Below are 21716 nucleotides of genomic sequence, written 5' to 3'. Positions count from 1 at the left end.
ACTCAAACGATATAAAACTTCTTTACTCTCTATGATTCAAACAAATGTTTGTAATGAACCCATATATTTTAACTGTGCTCCAAACTTTTCAATAGACTTAACAGACCCACATATTTTGAATTCAGTCATATTAGACATTCATCTACAAGGAAATGAATTTGAAAAACACACAAAGAATTTTGCAGTAATATACAGAATATATTATAGACCTCTATCTTCGCATTTAAATCCTAAGTTTATAATGACTCCAACTCTTAAAGAAGAAACAACTTTATTACAAGTAGATGCAGATAGACCCACAACTTATACTCCAAAAAGATTAAAATGGAATGAAATAACTATACCTAGTGAATTTGAAATACAAAATCCACAAATAGCCAGAAATATAGAACAAACTGATGTAGAAGATATTATAGAAAAACCTGATGGTAAAACGTTAATAAGATTTTCATCATTAAGAGAAAGACCTAATTCAACTTATTCTTGGCTACCACCTAGACATTCTAATTATGAATCAACTGAGATAAATTTTCCTTTAGAATGTACTTCAACTTTTAAATATAAAACTCCTGTTCCAGAAGTCATAAATCAAAATCAATCAGAATATTCCCCAACTCAGTCACAAATGAAAGGAGAAATAAATGTTATAAATAAACCATATAAAATAAATCATAAATACTTACAAGAAGATTTTGATGATGAAGAAAATACTGAGAAAAGAATTTGGTTTTTCCAATTAGAATCAAAATATAAAGAAAAATTAATACTAGAATGGAAAGATGAATTAGAAATAAGAAAATTTGATTTTCCTTTCTTTACTTGGCTATCATTCTATATTACAAAAATAGGAATAAATGATGTCTACAATACACCACAAATAAATGTTCAAACTAATTTATATAAAAAATGGAAATTAAAAGATGATCAAATTATAACATCTATACATCCTCCATTACAAGAAGTTAAAATAAATATAGGACAAGGAGACATAATAGCCTCACCTTTTAAAAAGGGTAGAGAAGTAGAATCAAGTACAAATAATAATGCAATAAATTTAGAAGATATTAAAAAGATTTATCAACAAAATAATTATGCAAATCAAATTCTCCATACAATATCCCAACATATGGAAGTATTAAATACAAAAATAGATACACTAAAGAGACCAGAATCAAAATTCCCTAATGATATTTCAGCACCACATTTCCAACCTAGAAGTTTGACAAGAGAAAAAGAACAAGAGTTAATCCAAAATATTAATAATCAAAAAATAAATACTACAGATAATATATTAAATAGAATATCACAATCATTACAGGATATATCTAAACCTCAAACTCCTAAAATAAATACATTAGATCAAATAATAGAAGACAATTCATCTCATTCTTAATAGGAACCACACCAATATCAACGTCATGAAAGGGAATAGAGTACCAGAAATTCATATTTGTTACGCCGTGCTCAATTGTGTCATACATTTTTTGAAACTCAAATACAGATAATTCATCAGGGTCCCATCCACAAACTACCCTCATGTGTTCGCCAGTGTATCTAATTCTCAGTTTCCATTTGAAATATCAACCATAATGCATGTGTATGTCTATGGTCTGAAACGGATTATCTCCAATTCTTATGCACTTAAACCAAAGTAACCGAGATTAATTTACTAATTTGATTTTCAGATATATCAAAAAACAGAGATTAATTTACTAATTTGCTTTTCAAATGTATCAAAAAGGACAGACAATATTTCGTACACTCTCAGTTTCAAAAAAAAAATATAGTCAACGTTAACACATTTATCTAGAAGGATAAAAAACATAATCAATAGCAGTATGGACCATAGTAGTCCTGATTACTCCAAAAAGAGCCACACTTTTTTGCAGTATATTGCAATTTTTTTAAAAATTTCCCCCTAAGATTGTCAGAAAAGCTTCTGACTAAGCCAAACCTTGAAATTTTGTGTATTTAGCAATTTTTAAAAAAAAATTCCCACAAACATTGTCGGCAGATTGTCGGAAAAGCTTCTGACTAAGCCAAAACTGACATTTTGCATATTTACCAAATTTAAAAAAAAAATTCCCACAAACATTGTCGGAGAAACTTCTGACTAGGCCAAAACTGATACTGATACTTCTTTTACCAAGTTTCAAAATATCCCCCACAATTTACTACCAAAACACCTGCCATCAAACAAATCAACTCGTCTAATGCTTAAGGTTCAAATAAGAGATTACCTAGTCAATAGCTATGCTCGATGAGTTTAAACTCTCGACCAATCTGCACAGAAACGCTGACCGATCTGCCCAAAAACGCCGACCGATGTTCACTATAACTCTGACCGATCTGCAGCACAGAAACACCTTCTTCTTGGCTGTAGGTTTAGGGTTTCTCTCTCAAAACATGAAGTACCGCTCAAGCCCGACCGATCTTCACCATAACTCATACTGATCTGCACAGAAACACCTTCTTCTTGGTTGTAGGTTTAGGGTTTCTCTCTCATTTTCAGAAGCTCCAGATTTACTAATTGCATTTATAACTTTTCTCATTTTATATATGAGGGTATTTTTGGTATTTCATATTATTTCCGGCTTCCCAGCCGATTAGCATGTAAAATCCTAAGAAGTCCAAAGCACAGGGGGGTTAAGTGGGTGTTTCTAAACAATGAGGGAGTTTCATGTCAATTTCCTTAATCACAGGAGGGTTTTATGTATTTTACCCAAAACTAGGCGACATCAACCTGTACCAACCTCACGCCTATGCTTGTACCCCCCCTATAAGGTAAACAAAACTAATAGGGTGAGTCAAAATTCAGTGAGGTTCCAAAACATCATGTAAACTCAAGTAGCGAGTTGACCACTATATAAAACTTGAAATATCAAAATAGCGAGAAAAAGTTCATAAAGGTAAGCAACAACACTTCAAGTAGTAAATCATTAGATATCCAACATTTACAGGTAAAAGGATACAGTCGCTCTTACGAGCTAACTCGCCCATAGCTTGCCATGAAGTAGTTGATACTCCGTCAACTTTTAAGTAGTGTAACCAGTTCAATAGTGCACCACTTAACTCCAATCTCTGTCCACCATTCAAACCCCTTATCAGGCCCGAATTTCACTATAAATAGTGGTGGTAATACTCGAGTATACCAATTAGTCGAGGAGATAATACTCCATCCAACAAAATAGTAGAGCTAGGGTTCGTTATCTAATCGACCAGACCCTTGCCGGCTCGACTCGATTAATTAGCCAACAGGGTTTTGGAATTCCAGACAGTATTCAAGTCATACACATAGATATGTCAAGCCAATTGTAACCAGTGTACAGTAATAAGTCACATTAAGGCAAGTGCGATAAAATACATCCTTACCCGATCAAATAAGTCAAGTACTGTCCAATCACATTAACAAAACATTTCATTCAAATATCAAGTTCAGTCACGCACTTGGAAACACTCACCAATGATTTATTACTTTTCAAACCCAAGCTCAGGTTCAGCTCCCTGGTTAGAGTCAAAATCTACGATGAAATATCGTGTAACAACTTGCAATCAATTAGGGTTTCAAAATATGTCAGCTTCGCTTAAAGAAAACCAAGTAAATAGAACTCATTTAATTAGTACTCATAATATGTAATAAACCCTAGAAAACATGTGCTCACTCTTTTGGTTTCGATAAAGAAGCGATTCAAACTTTTAAGTTCGCAACTTGGTATAAACAACTAGAAAATCTTGTTTAAAGTGGCCGTTACTTCGTCTTTGAGAAATATACACTTTTGGCAAAATTTTAGCTTATAAGTCACCCACAAAGTCAACTTAAACATCCCTACATAAACTAAATCCAAATCGATCACAAGTCACACCCCTATTTCCGCTTTTACTCACTTATCCCACAAGAGGAAAAATAGGCAGCAATTCCCCTATTTTCCTTAACTTTTCCTCCTATTATCCAAACCAAGTTCCATGTCAAATCAACCCAAATCAATACCACAAGTAATAAGATAAAAGCAGCTCTTAATCTAGGCCACAAAACCATCTAATTGGAGTTTATTTCTAGCATATATACATCACCTATTAAAGCTGGAAACTCTCTAATAAAGTTGGAAATTCCTATGTAGAAGCTAAAAAGTCACAATAGAGCTACCAATCATCACACAAGTCCATAAGCAAGTTCAATACCAACATACCATGGATAAACAACATAAAACAAGGCTGAAAATCATAGACCCTAGGCTGAAATTTCACCAATCTTCACCAAACTAGGTTATCTTCCATAAAATTCCAAATTTTGATCAACTTCACCATAAATTGCAAAATAAGAAAAAGAAAGAAAGTTGCCCAACTTAGTACCTTCAAACCCCCTTGAAAAAGCGAAGAAGCAAGGCTTTCCTTTCCAAAAACTCTCCACTACAAGCTTCCTTGCTTCCTTGGAACAACTTTGTTCGGTTTAGTTTTGTGATTCCAACTCAAATAAGGCAAGAATCAAGATGAAGTTGGTGGTTTTTCTTCTCTCTTTTCCACTCCTCACTCTCGGCCAAGACAAGAAAGAAATGAAGGAAAAATGTGGCTAGAGGAAAGATAAGAAGGAAGAAAGTCTCTTGGTCAACTGAGCTCTTAATCGCTGACACTTGGCAAGGCCAAACCTTACTAATCGATCACACTACATGAATATGCCAAAACCCTAGCTTACATTAACTATAAAAGTAAAGGTAAAACTCTCAACTCTATTATTTAATACAACCATTAAAGGGAGTAATTAATAGTAAAGGAATTATAAATTAACTTATTCAAAATAAAAGAGAATTTTAAGAAAATATAAACGAATTTTTCAAATTCTCACACATGCGACTCATTTCTCAGGCTTTTTTTTCCAAAAAAATTAGAAATAAGAAGAAGCTATGGCACCATCTCCACGACATAATACCCAAATTAGAATAGAAGTTAGGGTTAATCACAAAGGCTCTCTCTGAGGTATAGCCACTTTTGCACTTTGTCCCCTAATATTATTTTTTTCTCAATTTATCTCCTAAATTATTAGTCAACTCTAACATTGTATAATGGTGATGTCAAAAAGACATTTATACCCCTAAAAGTTAACTACTGTAAATCCCCTTAAAATATAACTTATTTTGCCCTTTATCCCTTAATATCATTTTTTTTATCAATTTGTTTGTTTGTTACTAAAATCATTAGTGAACTCCAATACTTGATAACACTCAAAAAAATTAATTTTAAAAAAAGAGAAATTGGAGTTCAAAATTTCCCGAATGGTTCTTTAATCTACCATGCTTAGATGCTATTAAAATTTATTTGGATTGTTAAATTTTTCTAAAAATTTTTTCTAGCATCTAAACACATTTTTCAATCATTTTTTTTATTTTTTAACCGCCTTTTATCTCATAAATATCAAATTGAAAAAAGTGCTATTATTCTAAAATCCAAATAATCTCCCATCCAAACAAACCCATCTATAGACCTTTAATAATATTTTCATAGTTTAGTCTTGCACAAATATTTTTTCCCTTATCACGTGAGATGAGTGAGATATTTTTCTTTATTTGAAAAACATATAATTGTGGGAATAAAATTTAATAAGACCTATACCCATAAATATATACTAATTTTTATTATTATGATAGAGAAATTAATTTTTTAAACATTATTTGTCTCGAGTGGTACGAAATATTAAATTTAACTAATGGTTTTAGGGACAAATAGACAAATTAAGAGAAAAATGGTATTAGAGGGTAAAGAGCAAACTGGCTATACCTTAAACGGATTTACTGTAAGAGAAAAATGCAATTTTGGTACCTAAACTTTGACGCACGAGCGGCTTTAGTCCCCAAATTTTGGACGAAAACAAATTTGGTACCCAAACTTTCAAATTTTGAGCACATTAAGTACCCTTGACGATTTTTTTCCAAATTGTTACCGGAAAAAGCCATGTGACAGTCACGTGTCCGGCCAAAATGGAATTAAAAAAGGCCAAAATGCAGTTTTGGTACCTAAACTTTGACGCACGGCAGTTTTAGTCCCCAAATTTTGGAAGAAAACAAATTTGGTACCCGAACTTTCAAATTTTGAGCACGTTAAGTATCCTTGATGATTTTTTCCCAAATTGTTATCGAAAAAAGCCATATGACAGTCACGTGTCCGGCCACAATTGTATAGAAAAAAGGCCAAAAAATGTCAAATGCCATTCTAATACTAAGTATTAAATTTAAGGACTAATAGCGTAATAAAGAAAAAATTCAAGGACTAAATAACATCACATGAGTCAACAAAACCCAAGAACCGATACAAATGAGCTCCAATTCCAGTACATTAATCTAAGAATCACAAAATTTGTCTGGAATTGGAGCTCATTTGTATCGGTTCTTGGGTTTTGTTGGCTCATGTGATGTTATTTAGTCCTTGAATTTTTTCTTTATTACGCTATTAGTCCTTAAATTTAATACTTAGTATTAGAATGGCATTTGACATTTTTTGGCCTTTTTTTTATACAATTGTGGCCGGACACGTGACTGTCATATGGCTTTTTTCGGTAACAATTTGGAAAAAAATCATCAAGGATACTTAACGTGCTCAAAATTTGAAAGTTCGGGTACCAAATTTGTTTTCTTCCAAAATTTGGGGACTAAAACCGCTGTGCGTCAAAGTTTAGGTACCAAAACTGCATTTTGGCCGGACACGTGACTGTCACATGGTTTTTTCCTGTAACAATTTGAAAAAAATCATCAAGCGTACTTAATGTGTTCAAAATTTGAAAGTTCGGGTACCAAATTTGTTTTCGTCCAAAATTTGAGGACTAAAACCGCTCGTGCGTCAAAGTTTAGGTACCAAAACTGCATTTTGACCTTATTGTAATTAATCCTTAGGAATATCAATGTCGTTCTGATTTTTTCGTTATACAATATTAGAGTTGACTAATGGTTTAGGGGTAAAATGAGAAAAAAATAACATTAGAGAATAAAGTGCAAAATTGATTAAGCTTTAGAGGGTGTTTTTGTGATTAGTCCCTAGAGTTTTTGGGAATCTGGCTGCCAAAACTTAAAAGACCCAACTCCCAACCCGGGTCCGCGAATCAAGCGGTCTCTCCCTCTCTTTTGCAGTGTGTTATCCATTGGCTGGTTTTTCTCTAATGAATTTCTTGGTCTGTCTAATTTTCCTCTGTTTTTTTGGGTTGTTCTACTATTATTAGTCTTCCTGAAGCGTTTATTCTGGAGGTGTGTTTGATTTTTGCGATTCTGATCTCTAAAAACAAAAAACTGAATTTGGATATTGACAGGAAAAGATAAAGATGAAAAAGACAGAGCCGGACCGCCTGCCGCCAGCATTGCCGTTATACTGGATCGAGACGTCGAAATCAGTTTCTCGGCAGTACCAGTTCCAACCCGATGGTCAACTCTCCGTGAGTCTCCTCTCCTCCTCCTGCTGCTCTTATTATTATTGTTTCAGTATAATACTAATGTCACTGTTACTCAGTCGTCTATCGTTGAACCCCATTTAATGCTGTGACTTGTTTCTTATACTGGGAATAACCGTTAGCGAGCTCAATGCAATTAATTGGTTGTATAAAGCTTGAAGCTTGTGATTTTTCCCGAATTGCAGGTGAAGATAGTAGATGACTCTAGACCTGCTGCCCGCAGAGTGGTGGAATCATTTCTCAATAAATTCTTCCCTTCAGGATATCCGTATAGGTCTATCCCAAGTTAAATTCTCCTGCTCTTGTGCGAGTAACAAATATGGCTATGACGCTTATTCTACTTAATCCATTTCCAGTTTACTTGGTTTTCTCTTTTTTGCAGTGTGAATGAGGGATATCTCAGATACACACAATTCCGAGCACTACAACACTTCACCAGCGCCGCATTGTCTGTATTATCAACTCAGGTCCTATTCGTCATCTATGAGGCATCTGCAAAGCATATAAAAGAAAAAAAATTTCTTTTGTCTGGCGAAACTATAATTGGTTTTGCTTTCTCCTTTATTTGCATTTTTGCCCCCACAAAATAAATCTGATAGTCAATGATTTCACTGCAGTTTTGAGCTTATTTTGGTTACGCATATAAAGTCTCTGATAATTCATCATGTCTTTGGCATACAATACTCAAATGCTGTCCCAATCCAACGTTTATTTGTCATTGTTCTTGCTCCTTGCAGTCATTGCTATTTGCTGCAGGATTGAGACCTACTCCTGCGCAGGCAACTGCCGTGAGCTGGGTAAGACCGTGAATGATATTTATTTGGGACAAACGGATAAAGCATTTACTGTCCTCTTGTGCTTCTAAGCCTGAAACTTGTTGGCTTGGTATAATGATATACAGATATTAAAAGATGGCATGCAGCATGTAGGAAAACTGATATGTAGCAATTTGGGTGCAAGAATGGACTCGGAGCCTAAACGTTGGAGAATTCTTGGTTTGGTTTTTTGAACTGCAAATCTATGGTTTTTATTTTTTATTTTTTCTGCTTATTCTGATTAAAAATATTTCTTTCATTTCATGGTTGTGGTTGTTTTCATCTTCTAAGTACAGAGGAATGTCTTTCTTGCAGCTGATGTTCTCTATGACTTGGGTACTGGATTTGAGGTTCTTTCCCCCGTGTGTCCACAGTTATTTCTTGAAATGGCAGGCCTTGGCAATTTTGCAAAGGTTAGCAGTAGAGATATCCATTCATTTCATAATTGAGACTTTCCCCTGTTTTGTATCTTGAACTGTAGCTTGTATGCGCCTATCTGGCATAACAGGGAATGGCAGTGGTTGCTGCAAGAGCTACAAGATTGCCAATATATTCCTCCTTTGCCAAAGAAGGCAATCTCAGTGATCTTTTTGCAAAGGGTGAGGCAATTTCCACTCTTTTTAATGTTCTTGGAATAGGAGCTGGAATTCAGTTAGCATCTACTGTATGTTCAACAATGCAGGGAAAGGTATGGTTATCTCCTGCCATCAACTACCTTGAATTTCACACATTTTTGTTTACTAGAAATAATTTTTCTCGTAATAATTTTATGAACTTGTAACTACCAAGTACATTCTAACGTTTTCTCTTTTTGGTTATGAAGATAAGTCCTAACTCACTGAAGGTGAGTGGTACTAGTTTCGAATGCTAGAGAGCACAGATTAAGATGCACTTAAGGCATGAATAAATCTCCAACCTGTAACGATAGGGGCCCATAAATCCCTGGACATGTTGAGTTAGTTTCAGGGTAACTAAAGCAGCCTTAGAGTTAAATCAATGCAGAAAATGTAAAGCTGGAAGTTGTAATAAACTCTGGTACTTTCAGTGAAAGATTCTTGTCCACATTGCTTCTTTATTTGGTTGGCAAGGTAATATTCATTGACAGGTAGACTAATGGTAAACCTGATATAACAGCTTGGCCCATGTAAGGTTTTAGATTGAATAGATATATGCAGCACTTGGACTGCACACGGAGGCTGTGCATGCAAATAGAGAAACTGAAGAGGCATTCTTAAAAAGCCAAAAAACAAATGAAAGATTAGAGTCAGTGGCTAAGAAATTTTGAGAGGCAAATAAGGATGAGGACACTGATGCTGCAGCTTACTTGTGGGCTCATGGAGGCTGTACTGTGGTGATAGTTATAGGTTTGGGGTTGTAAATATCATGTAATTCTGTGGAAGATCTAATGGATGAGTTTTTAGTTTATAAGATATTAGAATGATCAATTGTGCTGTGATATGCTATTTCTTACACTATGTCATGCACATCACAAGCAGTTGTTGGCATTGCATTAGTGCAACTATTTTAAAAGTCCCTGAATTTCTTTTGTGTTTATGTGCAGTTGCCTTGGTATTCGACACTTTAACTTTTGATGTTGGAGATTTTTTTTTCCTTTTTCCCAGCCAGGAAATTGTACCAACCTTTCTCTTAAAGAACCATTCTTTGCTTATATGTGAATGCATTGGCTCCTAGCCTTGAGAAATTTTACAATTCGCTGTAAGAATTTTGATCAAGATATTGAATTTCTAAATGAGAGGGGGCTGGAGTTCAGCAATGAAATTCACGAAACCAGAAGGAAGAAGTAAATACTTATGAAGGAGCACATTGCTCTTTAGAGAACCCTATAATGGTCGTATAGGAGAGAACAAACTTCTCTCTGCCCCTTGGGGGTTTTTTTTCTGTTGGGGGGGGCGGCCGCGGGGGGGGGGGGGGGGGGGGGGGGGGTTACCAGGTGGGGAGAAAATAAGGGAAACATTTGACCTTGTGGGTAAGTGACTGGATCCAACTCAATTGAGTTCGTTTTGATTTTCTGCAGATTCGTCTGACAAGCTAAATCCTATAAATTATAGCAAGCATGAAAATAATGGGGTTGATGTAGCCAAGCAAACAGGGGCAGGGTGGTTGTGTATGCAAGGAGATAGCATGGGTTGGTCAGTCCAATGTAAATGCATCTACTTTGGAAATTATAGCTAAGGTAATCTATGGATTTTATACTTTAATATGCCAATTGAAGGAAGGAAATACGTGAAAATAAATGTTGAAGTTGGTGCATGCAATGTTTCTAGTAAAAAGAAAACCAGTTCGGTGTGCCAAATAATCAAATTGGCCCGACGGCATCAAACTGTCCTTTGCAGATTGTGCCCTCGGTTTCATAAATGTTGAGTGAAGGTTGCTGTAATTCTAATAAAGTCTTATCTGTCCATAATTTATGAATGTTGCAGTTGTTAGTTGGACCTGTTCTTTCCGTCATACATATTTATAGTGTTTGCGAAGAAATGCGAGCTGCTCCAGTAAACACTTTAAATCCGCAGAGAACTGCAATGTTAGTGGCAGATTTTGTGAAGGTAATCTTGGATGCTCTCTCTCTCTGAATGCAACCATAAGATGTTCGTGTTTGTTCTTGTTCCCAATTAACTTACTTTTAGTTCGCAATGATACTAGACAGGAAGGATATCTAGCCCTGCTGACCTTAGATATCGGGAAGATCTATTGTTTCCAGGAAGACTTATTGAGGATGCTGGAAATGTCAAAGTTGGTAGTGCTTTGCACATGGTAGTTAAGCCTTCAAAGCTGCAACAACTTAAAGAAATATTCCCGGAGGAGAGATTTCTTCTAAGTTCTGGATCTAGACAGACTGACCTGATATTGGAGCATAATGCTACAGCTGAAGATGCATTGCGAGGTTGGCTTGTTGCTGCTTTTACTGCAGACTTGGAGAAGTCTGTTGATGATACGAGTGCAAGTATTCTAAAAGCAGCATATGAGAGGATGGATACTGTGTTTCGTCCATTTCTGTCTGAGTTGCAGGCAAAAGGGTGGCATACTGATCGTTTTCTTGATGGAACAGGATGTCGTTTTGCATTTTGATATTGTCTACTATCAGTTAACCCTTTTTGATTTTCTTGGAGATAGATTCTTTTAGTAATGGAGCTTGACAGCCTCTATATATTTTAGTTGACTTCCTTTCGTATTCTACTTTTCCAGGAGCTACTAGGAATAGTTTGAAATAAAAAGATAAGACAAAGTTTGTTTTTGCATTTGTGCTTTGATTGTTCTATTATATGATAACCAACAGAATATATGTTACATGATTTTCTTTGATGCAATTGCTTGGCTTTGCTCACTTTTTGGCTGCGTAGGGTCAATACCACGTTTAGGTCTCTAACATGGAAGTCTATATAGTGCAACAATTAGTTGAATGTATATCCAGTTTAGATGGGCTATTTTGGCTACCATTTTCACTGTCTAATAGCAAGGTTTAATTTTTTATTTTTTTTATTATGTCATTTGTTAGAATATTATTTCGTGGCTATAATCTATCGGAGAGATAATTGGAAGGATCATCTACATGAGTCAAATAATGGCCAAAGGATTAAGGGCAGGAACGGTCATCAGATAGACCGTTCCCAAGCGGTCTCCTCACAAGATTGGACATAAGGCGAGAAATGATCCACGTCAACTACTTGTGTTGATGGTCAAAAAATGTTACTGTTCCACAAAAGAAAAAGTTTAGCCCTAACGGGATCCGTTTAGAGCAAACGAAAGAATTCAAATTTTGAAAATCAAGTTGAAAATTTGAATTAGCCGCACAAAACAAAACCAAGGGAAGAAAGTGGGTTTGGTATGTCAATGTTGCAATTGACACGAAACTAGGTGGAGAGAGTTGGGGTATGGTTTTGCGTGAAGAAGGAAGAAGGCAAACAGTGCAGTAAGAGTGTTGTGGAGCATTTTGAATGAAGATTGAAGGGTTAGTTTGATTTTGCAGGTAGCTTTGGGAGGTAAAGCAGTAGAAGAAGGTGAAAGTTGGTAGGAAAATTCACGAGCAATGCATGCAAGGCAGATGGCCAGATAGAAGCAAACAGAGGAAATTCGTCATCTCACATTTGCCAGATTTGTCGTGCAGCTTAATAGCAAAAGCAATTGTGCTCTCCGAGTTCGGTGAAACATAAAACGCTCAGCGGACCAAGGTAACGTGACTAAACCATGTTAGCAATTGTGGCCAATCATTTGTCACCCAATGTACATTTGTAAAATGAAAGATGAAATTAGAGTCAGTAAAGACGTAAGATGAAGATAATAGAAGAATAGTGAAGTTCTACCGCATATGTGTGTGTGTGTGAGCGTTCAGCTTTTCAGTGATGGACTATAATGGGATAGTAGTATCCAAAGACCTAAGGGTATGTATTCAAGTAAAGCGTCGAGCGGAATGAGGGAAAGAGGAGAGAAACAAAGTCACATTTAACGAGCGAATAAATGTACATCCTATTATAAATAAGTTATAGGTTATAGCCACCGTATTACAATTGATATGAATCATTGTGCATCCAGTAGTTGGTCCATGTTTATCACACAATCTTAGTTTGCCCCTTTCCTGGCCTTGCAGTGTGTATAAAATGGAGGTGTAGAATTAAATGAGGTGAAATAGAGGAAAAGACATATATGTGAATAATAAATGGGTGTACCTGGTGTTATAAGTAAATTACATGATATATTACAATAAGTAGAAAATGTTGGTTTGGCCCTCAAAATGTAGAAATAGTAGAAAATGCGAAGTTGGCTCAGGCGGTGAATACTAACGAATGACATAAGATCCAGTAAAACAAAGTACCTAGAACCTAAATATAATCATTAGAGTGGATGTACATACCGTTAAAATATACTTATATCATGTGACCAACACATTATAGTCCGTATAAATTAGTGTACATGGAGTTGTATTTGTATATAGATAATGTCGTTGTCGTAAAGGAAGAGTAAAGTAATGTGAATCATTAATTATATTGATAGGCATAATAATAGGACTTGGTATATGAGTAACGTCTATAACACAACACATATTGTGAATGCTAATATATATTTATGTTGTCGTTTATGTATATACTATTTATGAACAGTTGCAAATTAGGATGTTTGATGCATAATTGGTAAGAGCAGAAGTAATGGATTGCAGCAAATTGGTAGAAGATGGGACCCCTGAGTTAGAAATGGAGTTCAACAGTGAAGATGATGCGTACAAATTTTACAACAAATATGCCTTTAAAATGGGTTTCAGCGTATGCAAAGACTATCTAAATAAAGACAAAAACGGTGTGACCACGTATAGGAGATATAGTTGTTGCAAAGAAAGCGTGAAACGCAAGTACGAAAGTGATGTCATGCCAAAGAGGACACGGACGCTGACGAAAACAGGATGTGGAGTTAAAATAATTATCGTGTTGCATAGAGGGACAATGAAATACCGTGTACATGACCTTGTCTTAGAGCATAATCATGAGTTGCACATTGCTCAATGTTCGCACATGATGCCATTACAAAGAAAAGTGAGTGAGGTTCAAGGATTCAAAATTGAAATAAGTGAGGATGCCGGGTTTTCACTGAAACAGAGTCATGAACTTGTGGGAAAGGAGGTAGGTGAGATGGGCAATATGGGATATACTCGGGATGACTTTAAGCAATATCTTTGTACGAAACGGGAAAGGAGTTTGAAATATGGATAAACAGGTAGCATGTTGAATTATTTTCAAGAGTAAACACTCGAGAATCTATCCTTTTTTCATACCGTGTAGCAGGATTGTAAAGAGCAGATAACGAGTATCTTTTGGGCTGATGCAGGAATGTTAATTGACTACAACTTTTTTGGAGATGTAGTCACATTTGACACAACATACAAAACAAATAAAGAATATCGGGCACTTAGAGTATTTGTGGGTTTTACCAGCATAGGCAAATTGTGATATTCGGTGCTGTCTTTATGTATGATGAAACGATAGATTCTTTTAAATGGGTGTTTGGTACATTTTTAGAAGCAATGTGCGTAAAGCATCCAAATACTATACTAACCGACCAAGATCACGTCATGTTAGCCGCTTTTTCACTTATTATGTCCCAAACATTTCACGGTCTATGTATGTTTCATATACGGCGTAATTTTATAAAACATCTCGATAATCACTACAAGAAAAATAGTGACCTTCCATACATGTTTGGTGCCTGCATGTATGAGATTGAAGAAGTGGGACAATTCAATAGGGTGTGGAAGGCGATGGTGAAGAAACACAATTTTGAAAATAATGAATAGCTTTCCGGGCTGTATCGAATTTGCGATATATGGGCAAGGTACATGATGAAAGAAAGATGGACTGTGGGAATGTGAAACATCCAATTTAGCGAAATCTTAAATGCAGTAATTAAAAATCATCTGAAACTAGATCATGACCTTGTCCAGTTCTTTAGACATTTCAATCGCGTGATTGATGAAAGAGACATAATAAACTCACCGCAGAATATGAAATGAGGCAAAAGCTCCTCATGGTAGGGTTGAGGCAAACACCTATGCTTGTGCATATATCAGAGATGTATTCACCTACCATATTTATTACATCCCATAATGAGTATGGTGAATCAATAGCTATGGTTATATTGGGGCAAACAGGATGCAGGGATGTTCGTGAAATTTGTGATCATGAGGTATGATGGAGGATGTGAAAGAATAGTGGTATTCAATCGGAATGATCTAAATGTGCACTAGAGTTGCAAAAAATATGAGAATGAAGGAATTTTGTGTAGGCATGCATTGAAGGTGTTTGATACCGTGAGCATAAAGACAATTTCTCCTGAATATGTTAAGAGGTGATGGACAAAAAAAGCTCATGCAGGACATTGTTTTGATCGGCGAGGATGAGAAATTGTGGCTGATCCAAAAGTAATCTTTTCAACTCATTATCGGGAGTTTGCTCCAACCATGATTAAGGTTGCTACTCAGGCAGCAATGTCAAAGGAGACCACCAAATTAGTAACTACCGTCATATCAAATTTGGCAAAGAGAGTTGAGCTCCTCATCTCAAAAAACGAAGAGCAAACTTTGCAAAATCCCAAAAATATGAATGTGGAGAAACGTGATCAAATTCAATTTGTAAATGAAATGAAAGAGACATAGATGGTGCAGAAAAGTTGTTAAACGATTTCTGAACAAAAGTTGTTCATGGGTATCCATAGATGGTGCAAAAAGCAAGATTCCTCTAAAAAACCTAACATCTACGCCGGAATTCACCAGCCTGGTCATGAAATTTTGCAGAAATTTTTTTCTGCTCTTTCTCTCTTCATTCTCTCTCTCTTTTTGCTGTTTTCGCCGCCCCTCTACTCTCTCATCTGTTGTTCTATCCTTTCCTTCTTCCTTTTTTCTCTTCTCCTTTCCTTTTCTCCTTTCCTTTTTCCTTCCTCCCCCCTTGCCGGGTTCCCGCAACCCTCTTTTCTTTTCTTTCTTCGTTTCTCCTCTGCCTTCCTCTCCCCCGAAGCCTCTCTTCTGGTTTTTCCTCCCTCAGTTTCTTCCCAGGTTCCGCCTTTCTTTCTCTTTTCCTTTCATCGTTTCTTCCTCAGTCCCAAAGCTCTTTTCTTTTCCCTTCGCAGCCTCTACCTTCTCTTACCCGAAAGCTCTTTTTTCTTCCCCCCCAGTTTCTTCCTCAGTTTCGTTCTCCTTTTTCTTGTTCTCACCCCAGATTCTCTCTTGTTTCACTTTCTCAGTTTTTTCCTTTCTCTCCTGCCTTACCCACAGCTTCTCTCCCTCTTTTTCTTTCTCCCTTTTTCTTCTCTTTTTCCTTTGCCCGAAACCCTTCTTTTCCTTCCTTTCTTTCTTCTTCCTCTCCCAGCCCCCGAAGCTCCCTTTCTTTTTGTTTTCTTTCTGTTGTTTCTTTTCTGATCCCCTCTCTTCCCTCTTGTTCCTCCTCTTTTGTTCAGCGTCCCCTCTCAATCTCTTTTTTCCTCTCTCGGTTCTCCTCCTTCCTTTTTCTTCCTTTCTTTCTTTTCTTCCTGTTCAGCCCCCCCGAAGCTCTTCCCTTGATTTTCCTCTTTTTTGTTTTCAGATTTTCCTCCAAACTCCACCTGTCCTAGCCACATACTTCTCTTGCATGTGTTGTGCAAAATGCCGAAACCACATGGCTAATGCTTACCCATCCCACTTAGCTACTATGCATGTCTTTCGCCTATCTTGTTTTTCCTTTTTTATTTATTTATTTTTTTTTAGAAACAAATTTAGGGTGAACAAAATGTTAATTCCTAATTGAGATTGCCTTACAAAAATTTCATTTTATTTGAAAGAAATTAAATTTGAAAAGATTAAAAACAAATTTGTGTGAGAATTTTCTTTTTTTGGAAATTATTTAAAAAGAAAATGAACCCTAATTCAATAAAAATAGCTAAATATCATTTTGAGAACTTCGATTAACTAAAATCAAATGAAATTAAAATTAAAATGAAATTAAATAGAATTGAAATTTTGGTATCTACAAGCACTTATTCTCATGAATATAGATGGGCAAGTTTTTTTTCAACTAATCAATTTAGACATGCGTAATAAGTTTTTCATTTGATTATGAAGATTTTTTTTTGAAATTACTGCAAAAGATAGGCTTAGGGCGGGCCTTCTTTCTTTTTCATTTGGACATTTTATGCCTAGTTTTCTCTTTCAAACTTTCAGAATAATCTACTCTTTAAACTTGGTAGCCTTCAAAGATCGCAAACCCCATACTGGGGCAAATGTTTTTTATTTCTTTATTTCTATTTTCAAAAAAAAAAAAGAAGAAAAAGGAAGAATGAAAAGCAGCGAAAAAAAGTGAGTGAAAAAGAGAAGAAAAGAGAAGCTCAATTAGAATTAGATTGGAGCAAATTTTTAGTTCTTATCAACCCTACACTGGGCAAATTTTGAAAGATTGCGATATTAGAATTAGTTCAAAGCTATTTCATGATCTATCTTCAAGCCTTAACCTTTTCTTTAGACTCTATTGGACCCCATTATAAAAGCCAAAATGTTATTGCAGTATTTTTTGAGGAAACATTTTGTTAATCAATTGGCAAATAAGGTAAATACATGTTTTCTAAAACCTGTCAGAGAATATTGTTTCACTAATGCCATTAATTATCAAAAAATATGACGGAATTGATATAGTTGGGGCTAAAATTGTTTATTTCATTTCATGACATTGTCCATATCTCAAGGTGAAAATTCCAAAGGGTGCCTCTTCTTTCAAAGAAAAAAAGAGAAAAGAAAAAATGATAAAAAAAGGAAAAAGGAAAAATGATAAAAAAAAAGAAAAAAGGAAAAAAAGAAAAAAGAAAAAAAAATGAGTTGGGTAACCTTAGTGAAAACCCCAAAGGACGCTAAGCTAGGGTTTTGGAGCACAAGAAAATCATAAACGAACGGCAAGATGCTAAGGTCCAAAAGCTAGTGACTATGTTCATCTGGGTTTATTTTCTTACTGTTATTCTTTTCCAGACATTAAATTTCAAATGGATGACATAAAAAGGGGGTCAAATGGGGCATTTTTCTTCATTAAAAACCATCATCCGAATATGTATCAAATTTTTTGGAGTCATTGGATTAGTGCCCATAAACTTAATAAATTTTTATATTTATTATATTTATTTATTTTTGTATCATTGTTTACTTCATATCTGCATCATTGCATGAAAAATAATATGTTTTTTCAATAGTTCATATATCTCATGTATTGGATCTCGCTTGAAAGGCAATCCTCGTTATTTATCACAAAAAGTCATGAAAATGGATGTCTTGTGACAATAAAGTGTGGATGATTGATACTAGAAAGTTGCAAAGATTCGAAACAGGTTGCAGAGCAGATCTAAAGGGTCAATCTCTCAACATTAAAAACTCATATTTTCACATCTGGCATTGTCTTTTCAACAGGATTGTTCTTTTTTCTTTCGTAGGTAAGATTATGCGATAATTATTGCATTTTTCTGAAGGAATGAAGGCGCAACAAATTTAAGCATGGTTTGCACTGGGGCAATTTTTAAAAAGGGAATGATATCTGATTTCAACATTGCATTCAAAATTCGTTTAACAAAAAGAGTTTCTTAGAGGATAATGATGTGTACATGTTTTTGTAGTCTCCTGAAGAAATTGTTGCATTCAAATTTTTTTCCAAACTCCAAAATATGTCACTTTTGGGTTTCTTTAAAAAAATCTAAAATCTATTTCTTTCGTCTTCTCATGATAAAAAAAAAAAAAATCAATCATTGGAATAAGTTTGGCATGGCATATGTTATGTTTGACCAACTTGTGTTTTAATCTTCACGACCGGTAGTACAAATTTTGCATTTTCATTTGTCTTAATAGCATGGTATTCCATTTCAATGTTCTATTCAACAATCTAGCCATTGCATTTTATTTCTCAAGTCGGGCAATTCAGAACTTGCATTTTCATTTCTCCTGCTAATTGTGTGGATTCGAATCTAATCCCACTAGTAATTTAGGCCTGAGATGCATTTTACAATTCTCCTACTAGGCATTTGGGTTTAGGTTCAATCTTACTGAGCAGTCTAAATTTAGAAATCATTTTTAATTTACTGTTGGCGAGTCTTAACATTCGCCACACACCCTTCAATCTTTGTTTTTGACAATCACTTTTAATTTGCTGTTGGTGAGTTTCAGTATCTACCGTGCACCCTTTCATCTCCCTTCTTGGCAATCACATTTAATTTATTGTTGGCAATGCTCAGTGTCTGCCGCGCATTCTTCTATCTCCCTTCTTGCCAATCACTTTTAATTTATGGTTGGCGAGTCTCTATGACCACCGCATACTCTTCTATTTCCCTTCTTCCTATCACTTTTAATTTATTATTGGCGAGTCTTAGCATCGGCCGTGCATCCTTCAATCTCCCTTTTTGACAATCATATTTAATTTACTATTGGCGAGTCTCAGCATCCATCACGTACCCGTATATCTCCCTTTTTAGCAATCACTTTTTAATTTACTATTAACGAGTATCAGCATTTACTGCAAGCCTCTCTATCTCCCTTCTCAGAGCGTAATCACATCCCTTGATGCGATCTTTAATTTACTGTTAGCGAGTCTCAACATCTGCCATACTTGGAGTATAATTGCATTCCTCCATGTTCCATTTTCTTTGTTATGAGCACTTACTTTTCTTTAAAGGTTTGTTTAGTAATTGTGCTCCATCACACATTACCTATTTTTATTCAAAAGTTTTGAGAGCTCAGATTTCTTTGTTCTACAAAAATTCCAGATAGATGGTGCACTTGTTTCATCATATTTCATTTGTATTTTGAACTACATTTGACCTGATGTCCGTTGTGAAATACGTAAACAACTGTACACGAGTTCGGTTGTGTCTTTTGCAATCTCATTACATCATTTTTGTTCAATAATTTTTTAAACTGGGTGTTTGCTTCTTTATTTTAGCTCAAGTGTTGTTAGAAGAGACCGGTAAATAATTTTGTGTTTACGTTTTTGCCTTTAGTTTCTTTGAAACTCCAAACAAAGAGGGACAAGTTGTAGACAACAAATTTTTTTAATCTTTGTTTTTGCTCCTTAATTTTTGTCAAGATATTTATTGGACTATTAAGTATTTAATTCATTTATGCTAATGTGAGTTTTTCTTGTCTTGGGAAATTTTTTTAAAAAAGCAAATCTAACAAAGTTTTATCCAACCCATACACCACAATCATTTTCTTTCATGCACTATTAACCCAAAATTTTATTCCATCTTTCACATTTTTTTTGTTGATTTTTTCTTGACAATCATCAACAAAAAAATAATGATCACCCTCACAACCAAACACTCTAACCTCCCAATCCCTCTATCTCTCTCAGCTATGTCTTTTCCCTCTCTCACTTTTTCTCTAAACTTCACAAACACTCGTACACACTAACAAGAAGAAAAATAACAACCCCCCAACTCCTCTCCCTCGGCTCCCTTCTCTCTATCTCACCCCTCTCAATTTCTTAATAACATACAACAATCACACACATATACAACTCCCTTTCTCAATTCTCTTCCCCTCTCAAAAAAAAAAAATTAGAAAAAGGGGCAAAGTAACAAGGAAACTGCTACTGATAGAAATCACCACTGCCACCATCAAGTTCAACAACCCCAACAAAACACAGTAAAATTTCTTCTTTTATTCTTGATCTTGATTTTACATATTCATACCTAAAACCATGTGGAATATATGATTGTTGGTTCATTTCTATTTTGTTAATTTGTCTTTTTTGTTTGCTCTCCTTAAAATTGTGTTTCAGTTTTTTTTGATGTTTTCATGGTTCATTGCCTCGTTTAAGCTGTCTCTCATGATAGATTTATTTGTCATTCTTGTACTAATGCTGTGTGCATATACAAAAGTGTAATATGTACTTGTTGACAAAAGTGTAATAAGTTTTTCATTTGATTATGAAGATTTTTTTTTGAAATTACTGCAAAAGATAGGCTTAGGGCGGGCCTTCTTTCTTTTTCATTTGGACATTTTATGCCTAGTTTTCTCTTTCAAACTTTCAGAATAATCTACTCTTTAAACTTGGTAGCCTTCAAAGATCGCAAACCCCATACTGGGGCAAATGTTTTTTATTTCTTTATTTCTATTTTCAAAAAAAAAAAGAAGAAAAAGGAAGAATGAAAAGCAGCGAAAAAAAGTGAGTGAAAAAGAGAAGAAAAGAGAAGCTCAATTAGAATTAGATTGGAGCAAATTTTTAGTTCTTATCAACCCTACACTGGGCAAATTTTGAAAGATTGCGATATTAGAATTAGTTCAAAGCTATTTCATGATCTATCTTCAAGCCTTAACCTTTTCTTTAGACTCTATTGGACCCCATTATAAAAGCCAAAATGTTATTGCAGTATTTTTTGAGGAAACATTTTGTTAATCAATTGGCAAATAAGGTAAATACATGTTTTCTAAAACCTGTCAGAGAATATTGTTTCACTAATGCCATTAATTATCAAAAAATATGACGGAATTGATATAGTTGGGGCTAAAATTGTTTATTTCATTTCATGACATTGTCCATATCTCAAGGTGAAAATTCCAAAGGGTGCCTCTTCTTTCAAAGAAAAAAAGAGAAAAGAAAAAATGATAAAAAAAGTAAAAAGGAAAAATGATAAAAAAAAAAGAAAAAAGGAAAAAAAGAAAAAAGAAAAAAAAATGAGTTGGGTAACCTTAGTGAAAACCCCAAAGGACGCTAAGCTAGGGTTTTGGAGCACAAGAAAATCATAAACGAACGGCAAGATGCTAAGGTCCAAAAGCTAGTGACTATGTTCATCTGGGTTTATTTTCTTACTGTTATTCTTTTCCAGACATTAAATTTCAAATGGATGACATAAAAAGGGGGTCAAATGGGGCATTTTTCTTCATTAAAAACCATCATCCGAATATGTATCAAATTTTTTGGAGTCATTGGATTAGTGCCCATAAACTTAATAAATTTTTATATTTATTATATTTA

General features: G+C 34.9%; 2 protein-coding genes across 3 annotated transcripts; both read left to right on the top strand.

The window, feature by feature from the left end:
* Positions 1-6999: 6999 nt before the first annotated feature.
* LOC113743008 (protein root UVB sensitive 2, chloroplastic-like) lies at positions 7000-11567 on the top strand. 2 transcript variants are annotated; one of them, XM_027271064.2, is made up of 10 exons: positions 7000-7153; positions 7289-7411; positions 7612-7700; positions 7809-7893; positions 8164-8223; positions 8328-8421; positions 8557-8654; positions 8750-8929; positions 10683-10805; positions 10903-11567. In XM_027271064.2, the coding sequence occupies exons 1-10, from the start codon at positions 7142-7144 to the stop codon at positions 11326-11328; spliced, it is 1290 nt and encodes a 429-aa protein (XP_027126865.1). In that variant the 5' UTR covers positions 7000-7141; the 3' UTR covers positions 11329-11567. The 2 variants fall into 2 exon arrangements, with proteins under 2 accessions (XP_027126865.1, XP_071904039.1); XM_072047938.1 differs by having other exon boundaries at positions 7058-7091.
* Positions 11568-13400: 1833 nt separating this feature from the next.
* LOC113741050 (protein FAR1-RELATED SEQUENCE 5-like) lies at positions 13401-13958 on the top strand. Its single transcript, XM_027268539.2, has one exon. It carries the CDS (start codon positions 13401-13403, stop codon positions 13956-13958), a length of 558 nt encoding a protein of 185 aa, XP_027124340.1.
* The last annotated feature ends 7758 nt before the right edge of the window (positions 13959-21716 follow it).

Source organism: Coffea arabica, chromosome 4e, assembly GCF_036785885.1.
Source record: "Coffea arabica cultivar ET-39 chromosome 4e, Coffea Arabica ET-39 HiFi, whole genome shotgun sequence".
Classification (NCBI taxonomy): Eukaryota; Viridiplantae; Streptophyta; class Magnoliopsida; order Gentianales; family Rubiaceae; genus Coffea; species Coffea arabica.
Note: the sequence above shows the minus strand (reverse complement) of the source record. Positions and strands in the feature narration are given on the sequence as shown.